Here is a 13,480-nt window from a genome sequence, read left to right as displayed (position 1 = left end):
ATAAATTTTATATATATATATATATATATATTATTGTTTTTTATTTTTACTAAGAATGTTTCTACCATACAATTGCAGCAATTTTGCCAAAACTTTTTAATCCGTGTGTCATAATAATGATAATATTAATAATAAAAAATCCTTGTGGTAGAAATCAAATTCTCATGGCTTTCTTTGATGATAAACTATTCAAATATTATACGAAATTGAATGAAAAAATCTGTAAAATGTTTTGGGTAAAACATAGCAAATGATGGAAAATATATTTTTGGTCTATAAATACTTTTCTTTATTAAAACGTTTTGTATGTCATTATGGATTTTTGTAATCATTTGATACAAAAATATTATATTTTTCAGAAAATTCATAATATTTGTAATTAATTTTGGCTTCATAAGCAGAAATCCTTACTTCCTTCGTTCACAATAAATTTCGATTTAGACTTCCTCTTATTCTTTTTGCAATTTTAAATATTTAAGTCTAAAACATTGCATAGCATCTCTTGGCGAATATAACCATACTTTGTCAGGAAACTAAATAATTTTTCTTATTGAAATAATGAAATGACATATATACATATATATGACATAAAAAAATCAAACATTTTCGTCTTCTGTCATAATTATTTAATTAGTTAATTTTTTATGTGTTTTTGTGCAACTTGATCATATAAACTAACCATTCTTTTTAATATAAAAAAATCAATTCAATCATTCAAAAAACTTCCGAAAAGGGTTCATTTTCTCTTCGATGTAAGACAAGAACACACTACTTAGTCATTAAAATACAAAATTTCGGCTGCAATTTATTAGAATATGCATGACATTTTAAACTGAAACATATATTCCAGAATTTACCTGAACTTTGGCATTGTGAATCCAAACTGACTTCTCTTCTTACTATCGTACCACCACCGCTACCTTTACGCTGCGGGACACCAGAAATGTGGTGCTGTTCCATGGTGCGAGAGGTCAGGAAGATGCGCGATCTTTTATGATTCGCATCTTGTTCCCTCGCACTCCTTGGAAGTGTCACAAATCTGCAACAAGAGAAACTGAAACTCAGCAAGACATAATAGCATTTAATTTATTTACGAATGATAAAATAAACATCTCTTAACATAATTAGAATAAATTATAATAAACATAATTGGAATGAATTATAATAAACATAATTAGAATGAGTATAAATTTATATCCAAACTGTTTCCTGCTCGGTTTATTATATTTAAAATTTTTCAATGTTAAGTTTTTTCCCTTCATGTATATGTTACCGCTATAATCTGAAATCCGCTAAAGTGCACCCTATCTTAGACCCTAATCTGCAACGCAGTTATCTAGGATGTTCCATTAACTGCAAAATCAAATGTTTTCAGCATTTATCCATGTACATTAATGATATGGAAATGTGTACATTAATGATATGGAAATGTGTACATTAATGATATGATATGGAAATGTGTACATTAATGATATGATATGGAAATGTGTGCATTAATGATATGGAAATGCGTACATTAATGATATGGAAATGTGTACATTAATGACATGGAAATGTGTACATTAATGATATGGAAATGTGTACATTAATGATATGGAAATGTATATATTAATGATATGGAAATGTGTGCATTAATGATTTGGAAATGTATACATTAATGATAGGGAAATGTGTGCATTAATAATATGAAAAATTTTGAAAATCACGATTGATTTGCAGTGTTATAATTTCTTAATTGATTGTCCATTGATACTATCAACTAATTGGTTAATTGTTCTACTTTACTAACTTGCTTTTAAAAATAAATACATAACATTACGTACTACATGCTTGGAGAAATGATGATGTAATACCATCAGCGACCTTAATTTTACTTTAATGAATATCAAAATAATTTGCAGAAAACCTAAAAACATTTGAAAGAAACAAATGTTCGATACTTAAACGGATACTTTAGTTAGTTAGATGCATTCTCTTAGACTGGAAATTTACTTTGATAATCTGTAGAAGTTTTGATTTCATAAAATTCAACTTTTGAAGCATTATTTTAATATTCTGTTAAACAGAAAGCAGACAGAACCAACTAACGTACACTGTAAAAAATTCCAAATTAAACTATAGTATGAATTTCTGGTACTTCTGTTGCATTATCTGTAAAATCCATTTCAATGTCATATACATTTTTATTGTAAAATATTATATCTTAAATCTTACAATAATATTTAATTAATTAGAGTGATATTCAGTGATTATTACTGTACAGTAATTATTACTGTAAAAAAATAATTATACTTTACAGTAATTATTACTGTAAAAAATACAATCAAATTTTTTTGTTCCATGACATGCTCCGATAAAAATAGATTTTCCTGAAAAACTACAATCCTCCTGAGTGTCGGTACTTTTTGCAGTAATTTTTTATAGTGTGCTTTTGTTCAGAAATTGAAATCACAGTTTGAGGTTGTTCTGTAAATTAAATAAATAGATATCAATTTTCAGTTTAATTGGTTAAATATGAAATTTTATCAATAGCAAAGCATGAGTTTTATTCTCTGTAGCTTGAAATAAGATGTTAATAGTTAATTATAAATAAAATAAGAGCAAATAATGTTATCTTCCTTTCCTATAACAGTGATTAATTAATAATATTCAAAAATAGCAAATGGATTAAAAATTATTTATTTCCCTAAATATTAAAAAAATTCAAAAAGCAAACTATTTCAAAAGGTTTCCGGTAGGCTTCAAAATTGACAAAAATGAAATAATACTAGATGTCGGTATTATTTTCCGTACACGTTAATTCAAGTAAAGGTTATATTTCAAAATATCAAAATAAATTAATCCCCAAAAATAGAACATTTTGATAATGAAAGATTGTGATTGTATGGTTAAAGAGAATAAATATAGAAATAAAAATAATAATAAAAAAAAATCTAAATATGCTAAATATGCTACAACACAAGAAAAAAAAATCATTCAATTTCAATTCTAGTTACCATATTTAATAAGAAAAATATTCTTATAATAAAGTTTAAAGGTAATACAAAAATTATACAATTTAATGATAATGCAAATATTTCAAACATAATAAAAAAGGTTTTGTTGTGATTTTCGTAATATGAAACAATATGAAGAATTTTTTTTTTTAACATTTAAGATACATTATAAAAATTTTTGGTGTATAGTTACCATGATTTTTGGTGTTGAGGAAAACTAAATACATTTCTCAGTACGTATCTGTAGTTATCATGCCAAAATTTGTATAATATTAAAAAATAACAATTGTTTGAATGAATTAGTACAAATACATTGCTTAAAATGTGTTTTTTAAACGATATTGAACAATTGTTTGAGCAATTGTTTAAACAATTGTTTGAATGAATTAGTACAAATACATTGTTTAAAATGTGTTTTTAACGATATTTTTTACCTAATAGACATTAATTTAACTATACACGATAGTTTAACCATTTAATTTATTTTTAAAACGATGTGATTTTAAGTTTCTCTTACTGCGCTTTGTTCATACTTGCTGGTAACGAAGATATAAAAGGTTACAATTTTTGCTTCCAATCTAAATTTTTTAATAACATTTTGATCTGGAACCATTTATTCCAAAAATAGCACATACCGTTGGAAGTGTAAGGATTTTAGTTTCTAAAAACTACACTAACCTTTGTTTCCGTTACAATTTTTTTTTCAAACAACATGAAGCTGAAATATATGTGCTTACATTATAGGTCTATCTTACTATAACATCTTAAAAATGCACTTTATATTCTACTGAAATTTCCAGTGCCGGAAAAGGTTAAAAATGTTGTAAAAGCAAGTGAATAAACATAACAAAATTGTTATTTATTGTAAAAATTATTTAAACAAAAGCAAATTTAAAAATTATTTGTTTGTTTTTTTTATCGGAAAAAAGTATTAGTTTGTAAACAAATGTTTTCTCCATCCCTTTTTTATGTTTTTATGTACACAGTGTAAAGAATTTTAGTAGAGTTGCTTTTTTGCATGGTAATGACATTTCAGGAAAATTAAACATTATCCCGGTTAAAAAAAACGAAATATACGGTAATTAAAACATTCACTGTGTAGTTTTTCCGTTTGTAAAGCAATGGCTTACCAAAAATTCTGGTTTAAAAAATTATAGCTGTTATTACCACACATTTAGTAAAAACTGCAAAGTTCTAAAGTTAATACAACCGAAGAATTGGTTTTTATGTCGTGATCTAAGTTATTATGATAAGATAACCAAATTTTACCACATTTACCAAATTTTATAACATATTATAAAACCATATTTTATTAATATATTTAGCAAAATCATAAACAATATTATTTCTTATAAATTACCGAGCTTTTTGGTGTTCTCCTAAAGCTAGAAACACGGTATATTTTTACCACGACAGCTCAGGGGATAGAGCGTTCGCCTTCTATTGCAGTAAACCTGGTTTGAACCCCAGAGATGGCTGTTCGATACGAATCCGCATTCTGCTTGCACAAACCACAGTGCTGACGTGAAATATCCTCAGTGGTGGTCGGATCATGGGTTGTTAGTTATTTTCCCATGGTTCTTTCCCATCAGGCAAACCGTGGGAGGTTTTCGTGGTCTCCCTCTCCCTTTAACCCAAATGCAAGTTAGTTTCATCAAAAAAGGGCTTTCAAGTAGGCAAATTTCTCCCAATACTTGATCCAGGAGTTCCCTTGTCTTCTAGATTGGGTTCAAAATTACAAGGCTACGGAGTTGAACTTTAATAACATAGTCGTCGGAGTTAACATAGTCGTGAACCCGAAAATTTGGAAGGCTGTTCAACGATGGTAGTAAAATAAAATAATATTTTTTTAGTGTAGATGAAAAAAAGAAACTTCAGAGATCATCATTTCAATGTCAATTAGAAGCTATTTTTGTCCCATGATTTTGATGAGATTCAACTGATAACTTTAAAAAATACAAAACAAAAAAATAACTCCAAGGAAGGGCTTTGCTTATAAACGTGGGTCTAGAAGTAAAAGTAAGCTTGGGGTCAAATGTATATTATTTTCTCTTGGGAATTTTGCTTCAAATATTTTTCCTCGATTTCATTTGTAGCTACAAATACAGAATTTATATACTTAACTTCTATACTATATACATAACCTACTTAACCTATATACTTAAACTTCTGAGCTTATAAATTCAGTTATTTATAAGCTCAGAAGTTTAAGTATATAGGAAATTCTAGGAGAAACGGTAGGTAAATTTTTTATTTAATGATTTCTTTTGTATATAATTTAGTGAATATCTATACATAATATCTATTTAATATACAAGGGATTGAGTTCCTGAGAAAATCTTAATCCCAAAAATATTTTAACATGGCATTACTAGAAAAAAACCGACGCTCAATAAGGAATTAAAGCAACTTGAGGTTTGTAAAATTACAAAACGAAAGTTTCTTAAATTGTACAACTTAATTCTATAACACTGAAATATATTTTAATATCACAAAACATTAAAAGAACTCACATAGGGCTTTAGTTTATCTTTACTAATATACTATTATGCAATCCTCAGAAATCTAAATCATTAATAATGTCATTTAAAACAGATTAAAATCTTGAGCTAAATCGTTGTGCTGCTGAAACATTTCAAACCGAATCGTTTTTAACTTCTGAAATATGTCCACAGTGGATGCCAAAAGCCACAACACAGTCAGGACACATTTGTTTCTCAGCTAACAACGTCCTCTTTAGGCTGACTAAACGCAACTCTTTCCGCAAAATTCCATTTATTTTCCGCAACAATTCATTAATGCTGTAATCCCTTACAGACTCAAAGGAACACCACTGGAGTAAAAAAAAATGAATGCTTTGCAGCTACAGGAAGTTCTTAACCTGATCTTAATTACGGAGGAGAGAGAGGTTGCATCATTAATTCTAACCTTCGCTCGTTTCCACTAAATTACTTTATTGATGAAAAACCCTTCTCATTACATATGAGCTTTGGGGGACAAAACCTTAATTTTTCTGACGTCACTTTAATAATTTGTATCGATTGTTTTGGCAACACTTAATGTACTCTTGGATAGCTGAAGTGAAAATATTTAGCAGTCTAGGATGATGTAGTCGAAAGCTACAGTGTAGTTATTACTGATTAATATAATAAGTTGATAAAGATTAAAATTCCTTAACGTAACTACATCAAATGTATCACTTTTGAATTGTATGAAATTACATTGATTAATTTGCATCGATTGTTTTGGCGAAACTTGAAGTACTTTGGGATAACAAAAGTTAAAGGTTTTACAGCAGTCTACAAAAATGTCATCTAAAAGGCTTCAGTGTAGCTATGTTTGATAATCTAATAATTAAATAAGGATTAAAATTGTGTTAAGCAACTTTATCAAATGTATAACTTTCTAATTGAGTTAACTACCCTTTAATAGCGAGTATCGTTTTCTTTGGTAAACCTTTATGTACTTTGTGAAGTTACTTAATTGAAGTCTAGGAAAATATAATTACATAAGTTACTTTGTTACTTTGTAGTTAGGCTGATTAGTCTACCAGCTTTATTAGAATAAAAATTATTTTACTTAACTATACCAAATGAATAACTTTTATACTGAGGCTTAAGATTAAAAAACATTTTCTTATGTATTAACTATTTAGCATCAATTGTCAATTAAATGTACGATTAGTAAATTTATAGCGTAGTAATTATATGCAGAATGCATATTTTTTTAACTATTGGAGAGAGTTTTACCAAAGTATGACAAAAAATTTATTACAATAGTAGTGTGCAGTTTTGAACCACGTATTGGATTGTCAACTAAATCCCACCGTTTTCATTTTGTTTTTTAAAAAGTTTATAATGTGGAAGTGATAATTTCTTTCTGTCATATTCCTTGTTGTTTGGCGTAAAATTTCGTGTGGTTGATTTAATAGCTCCTTATCGAACTCAACTGGACCACTGGTCTGAGGTACGCCTTTGAGGTACGCCTTTTAAATTTGGCATTCCATTCGTGAGCGGTTCCTTCATCCGTGATACACTATCTATACAAAACACAAATGTCACTAATAGCTTTTGTGACCTCTTAGATACTCGACGAAGAACAAAAAGGGGGGGTGGGTAAAAGAATGTTATTTTCTTCAATTTTACATTCCATTTTAAACTAAAACTAAACTCAGTGGCATGACAGCCCATAGACGGCCATGGCCTACTGTGCCCATCTCAGTTTTCTTGACCTTGGGCTCTGGGGCGCAGGGGCACATGTTCTGGTTAGGTGGTCAGCCGAACACGAAACCCCCAATGTTTAGTTCCCAAGAATGCCTGGTACTCATTTATCGACCCACTGATGGAATGAAAGGCTGAGTCAACCTTGCCCGGCCAGAGGAACGAACCCAGGATCTGTGGCACAGGGGCGCGACGCGCTACCACTCAGCCACCGGGCGTCACATTCCATTTTAATGATATCAAAAATAATATTTATCAACTGGAACAGAATAAGTAATATAGATTCTAGTAATACAGAATATCCTCCTTCGAATAATCCCCGGAATTTTCACCATATAAAAACATCGGTAACTTCAGCTGCCAACATGCTTAGTAGCATAAACTCCTACTTTAACGTTACCTGGAGGGGTCATGTTTTTATTGTTATGGAAGCCTGGTTCGATTTAACATGCCAGCAAGTTTGTACAAAAGTAAGATTTGAGGTAACGGTTTTATAGTTCAGTATTGAACTGATTTACTTTTTACTCAAAATAATTTTCAAAATCACGAATGGCTGAGTATGACTAATTACGTAGTCGATAAATTGAGCCTACATTTTATTATTTTTTTTTTCAAAGCCCAGCTATAGAATGACCTTTCGTCATACAGGAATCTGAAGGGCAGATTTGTTAGCCACTCTTTCAGAGGCACCATATTAGGTGGACCAATGATTCTCCTACTGTAAGGAAGTACAGTACAGAGAAGGAAAGAACACTCATGTCGTGCCTGGGATTCGAACTCAGAAACTTTCTACTTTCAGAAACTTTCTTTCCCCGATCCCTTCACAGGCTGGTTGGCATTGAGCCTACATAAAAACCAGTATTTTAAGCCTTTTGTGGGGCTAACAGAAACTTTGGACCTTCTACAATTCCAATGAATTATACATTTCACTTCTAAATAATTAAAGCTTAAAAGAACCCAACAATTAAGAAAATGAGTAATTGTAAGTCAAAATTGGAGGCTTAATCATGTGCTATTTCGACGCTCAAAAACGGTGAAGTGTGTCAAGTTCCGGTAATGTGTAAATGATTCAAAAATAATTTCAACTGGCTTTGATTCTCCGTTAATATCATGCAAAATGCTTTTAGCCTTCCTATTCATTGTTAATACTAATAAAAATTGCTTAGTTTCTTGTCCTAAATTAACCAAACTCTGCACTGTACTTTTTTTTCTATTCTTTCTTTCTCTTTTTTCAAAAGTAATACATATTATTAAAATATTACAACAAATTAAATAGGCGACAGTTGAAGAATTTCACTAAACAAGAAGTGTACATATTATTATAAAATAATATATATTTCGCTTGTTTAAATGAACACTATTATAAAAAAAAATAAAATGTAATAATAAATACATAAACTGTAATAATAAATATGTAATAGTGCAATAATAAATAATTTACATTAAAGTTTATTTACAGAGAGTATAAGAAATAAAAAGCCGCTTTTGCGTTAATACTTTAATAATTATAAGAAGAAAATTTATATGAATGATTCACTTTGAAACTTTTAAACAGTAAATATTTATGAAAGAAATGCTCTTACTTTTTACAAAATAAATATTCGTCTTATGTTTGAATGAAATTATTTTATGTGATATTTAGAAAATAAAGGCTATTCATTTAAACATTTCTTTTAAATATTTTAAGGAAAATTAATTTTCCCCCTATTTCATATCGAAACAAATATTCTTTGTTTTTTATACGATGCAATAAAGAAGAAGAGTAGATTTTCAAGCTGAACAAATATCCTAATAATCTTCACAGATGATAAATACAGAAATAAAAATAAACATTTATAGCATTTAAATTATAAAATAAAAAAATATTGCATCATCACGCGCATTATTTGAATTTTTATTTTAAATAAAAAATCATATTAAACTCTATTTTAATCTCTTCATACTTTCTTGCAATGTAGACACATAATTAAAATGTGTTTCGTTTAAATATTTTTATTAATGTATACAGATATAGTTACCAGGTGCTTTCAAATGTTTATTAGTTCTTATTAATGCCGAGGAAAATTTTTTAATGCTTAATCGTTACACAAACATCTTTAAGCTATATTTGTTTCTGAAAAAATTTCATTTACTTCAGAAAATTAGGGAAAAAATCAACATGTTTCAAACACTCTAAACGGGAACCTATTATCAAAGCTTATCAACACTTGAATATTAAGAAAACGAATATTTGTAGGAGGAAGCACAAACATTTCCAACGTAAAAAAACTGAAAATAAAACGAAAGTGAAAAAAAAATCGAGGAAGCCATTGCATTTCTAGATTCAGGCCCTTGCCAGGTTCCAGAGCAACAAAATGAGCTGGTGTAACAGGGTTTGGAAGGCAAGGTGCAAATGTCCCATCCAGTATCAATATTGGTAAAATCGTTAAGGGACACAAAGTTAATTTTGCAACAGTTTGGAAAACGACTTTAAAACCTAGAAAAGGTAGGATATTAGCAATTTAGTAGCAAATGAAGGAGAAAAACTGTTAAGTCACGGGACTTGCGACAAGACCGTTATTCTCTCCTGTGGTATCTTCGGAATAATTTTAACTTCGATAACTCTAAAATACGTACCACCCCTGTCACAAAAGTTCTTCTTGATGCTCTGCAAACTTGTTTTATTTAAACATGGATATCGATTCAGATGTTAGTGACACTAATTACCCTGATTACCTATTATGTATCTTACCCTGAGTTGCCTCTTTCTGCCCCTGTTGTTTAACCCTTTGGCGCTGATGGGAACCGGTGTCCCTTTTATTTTCTTCGGACGCTCTAGTTAGAAGTAAAAATATGTTTTGATAATTATTAATTATAGAAAACAGTCTAATATCTACAAAAATATGTTTGTTAGATTCTCGAAATTGTATTTGTTCTAAAATATGAACCTAAAAATAGACGTTTTTTTTAAAAAAAAAATTTTTATTCAAAAATTAAACATTAATTAATTTTATAAATTTAAGTAATTTTAATGACGGGTTATTGTTTCTCCTAAATCTAAATAACTGCAAATAATGGCAAATATGAAAAAAAAGTTATTGGATTAATTTTAATGCCTAAAGAGGGGCGGATATTGTAATTCACCACCGAAAATTATTAAAATGCTCAGTTATTGTGACATAAAGTAATACGAAATGATGAAAAATGTATGAAAATAATATAAAATATGCAAAAAACATGATTTTAGGCAAAACTTTTAAAAATGAATTTTTTATAAATTTAGACTTCCTGCTCTTAGCTTTCAAAAAATACTTCACTTTGGTTTGTACTCAAACTATTTACAAATTATAGCAGTTTTTGTGCAAAGTGATAACAGTGGGTAGACTGACGAAGTCTTTGAATGTGTTTGTATCTCAAAATCAGATTTTTTCACATTTTACACCAGCTTTAATACGATATATTATGTTGTTTCTTTCAAAATAATTGTCTAGAGTTTGTAATGAGAGTTTATAATCATAGCACACATGTTTTGAAGTACTGACAAAGAGAAAGAGTAGAATTTCATTTTCATGTTTGTTTTTTTGGCAAATACAAGAGCAGAAATTTGTGAAAAATTGATATTTTAACTACATTGATCCCTAACTCGCTTGAACTTGCTTTTAAGATTAACTTAGAAACGTTTTATTGACGTAAAAATGTAAGTGAATTACTAATTTTTTAACTTACATATTTGAACTATTAATTTTTAAATAATAAGGATTCCTTATTATCAGTAAAAAAGTTCTTTATTTAAGTATATACTCTCGTTCAAATATTAAAGTATATATTACAGTTCAGAAATTCAATCTAATTTTTAACATAAATTCAATATATATTACTCTTTATTAAGATTTGATGATTCCCCATTAACTGGAAAATGAATATATCCTACCTCAATCTCTTCGATTACATAATGCAAATAAAATTTTGAATTTCATGATACCTTTGAATTTAAATGTATTCGTTAAAGCATAATAATCATTCTTTATTAACAGAAAAACGAACTCATAGTTTAAGTACATAGACTTGTTCAAATATTGAAGTATAAAATTCAATTTTGATATTCAAACTAATGCTTAACATAAATTCTTCCTAATTCATTATATAATATTCATTCTTAAGATTTGATGATTCCCCATTAACTGGAAAATTAGTATATTACAACTCAATCTCTTTGATTAAATAATGCAAATCAAATTTTAAATTTTATGATACCTTTAAATCTAAATGTTTTTGTTAAGTCATAATACTTATTCCTTATTAACAGAAAAACGAACAAACTTCAGCCCGAATCATCAAGATGTAAAGAAAATTTAAACATTCCTCAGCTCAACTTTATTTTGCATGCATTATTGGTTATAGTGTATTATTCTCCATTAACTGAAAAACGAAAGCAGATCAAATAATCAAGTATATGCCTAACACGTCTTCAAGAATTGTGCCCCATTACTAGTTTTAGCACTGATATATTTATTTTATGCTACATTTTAACATTTATAAAATACTTCCATTTCCTACTTAACATTTCTTTCAAGAAAGTATTCGCATGACATTTGTTATGAGTTTGTAACGTGTCACTTTACATAATATTGAAACAAGACACTGAAATTCCATTTCGACAAATCGTTAAAACATTTAAATCTGACGACCCGTGGGAAACACATATCACCTTCGTTTTATGGAATTTCACATGTTATTAGCGTTTCCTTTATAAATATCGCCAAATATTTATTTCATTTCCACTTATTAAGAACTGCTATCTAGTGAAATACTAGAATATTTTTCTTCGATACACTTTGTTTGAAATTATCTCGGCCCCTCAAGGAACTGATTGAAAAGATAGGGAGCACTTTTCTGGTGAATACTAATTTATTTCTTTTATGTTGGTTCTCAATTTGCATAAAGTTCCCCCATTTGTTTATTCTCTGGTGCGACTCAAAAATGTGAAAGAGGAAATTTTCCAGATACGTTCGCCAATTTGCATTTTGCAAAAGATCCTTTTCTGGAAAGTGGAAAACTGAAAAGAAACAGAGAAAGTGAATTATTCAAATCCTTAACTAATATTGATTTTTCGTTAATTGTCAGAGAGGAAACTTGATCTCAAGTGGCCACTTCAAATTTGCTAAGAACAATAAGTGGAGTGATTAAAAATTAGGAAAAAATAAATTCCTCTCCAATTGTTCGATAAATGTTCAAGAAATGATTGGGAGTTTTTTTCTTCTTCTTCAAAGGGATAAATGAGTTAAGGTGCGTAGCGACCTTTGTTTCTGATTGTTTTTAAAGAGAAAGAAAGAATATCTCAGGAAAAAAGCGATAAAATAATCAAAATTTTAATGTTTTTGTAATTTCATAGTTATGTTTTTTTTCATAAGTGGATACTTAAAGTCAAGTCGTTGACTTTTCAACACTTTTTTGACAGGGTAATAATTTAATACAAATATTGATTAAAGTGGTTGAAAAAAGAGGCTTTTTAATTTTTATGAGAAATCCATAAAGGCTTTTCCGTGCGCAATTGATGTAAACACAAATTGGAAAAATACAGATGAAATTTAAAGTGGCTTAAAGATTCTAAAGAAATTTGCTACGCACACGAGCAAAAAAAGATTCTGTTGAAATTACCTCTCTGCATGAAAATAATATTTCTCACAAGAAAAAACAACATAATTCTGATTAAATAAATGAAGTATACAGTATTTAAACCATTCAATTGATAATTTTTCCATTCATATGGTACGGTTTATTGAAAATTCGGGTTTTCAAAATGATAGTTCTGTTACCAAATTTGTATAGTACCACACATTTTGTGAAAAAAAAATTAAAAGTAAACTTAATCGAAAAACAGTTTTTTATGCCATGCACTGAGGTATCTTGATAAAACTACCAAATTGTTCCACATTATCAAATTTTAACGCATATCCTAAAATAATATTTTATAGTTAATTTTTCCAAATTCATTAGCAAAGCAATTTGTTAAAATTTAATAAACTGTTTAGTGTTTCCATAGAGTCAGAAATATTTAAAATATGACCATTTTCTGGTAGTTTTTATCATACTTTTTTTCTTGGTGCAGCTGAAATATTTGCTGAGTTCAATGCTTGTTCAGATTCAAAAGCATGATTAAGTCATCTTTATTGAGAAGAAAATAAAAATTCAATAATGTCTTAAATGGCAATATAGAAACTAAAAATTATACTCAGCTAGAAGTTAATAAACAACCATTATCCTTATAGAGAGAACCTGTTTGCA

General features: G+C 28.7%; 1 protein-coding gene across 1 annotated transcript in view; it reads right to left on the bottom strand.

Annotated features, from left to right (window-relative positions):
- The window catches only part of LOC107444278 (uro-adherence factor A-like), a 706,709-nt gene that overhangs the window by 485,487 nt on the left and 207,742 nt on the right, over positions 1–13,480 (bottom strand). The window contains exon 3 of the mRNA XM_071182438.1: positions 858–1,039. Coding sequence (XP_071038539.1) covers positions 858–960 — 103 coding nt within the window. The 5' untranslated portion in view covers positions 961–1,039. The remainder of the gene's footprint in view (positions 1–857; positions 1,040–13,480) is intronic.

This window comes from Parasteatoda tepidariorum, chromosome 6 (assembly GCF_043381705.1).
Source record: "Parasteatoda tepidariorum isolate YZ-2023 chromosome 6, CAS_Ptep_4.0, whole genome shotgun sequence".
Lineage (NCBI taxonomy): Eukaryota > Metazoa > Arthropoda > Arachnida > Araneae > Theridiidae > Parasteatoda > Parasteatoda tepidariorum.
Note: the sequence above shows the minus strand (reverse complement) of the source record. Positions and strands in the feature narration are given on the sequence as shown.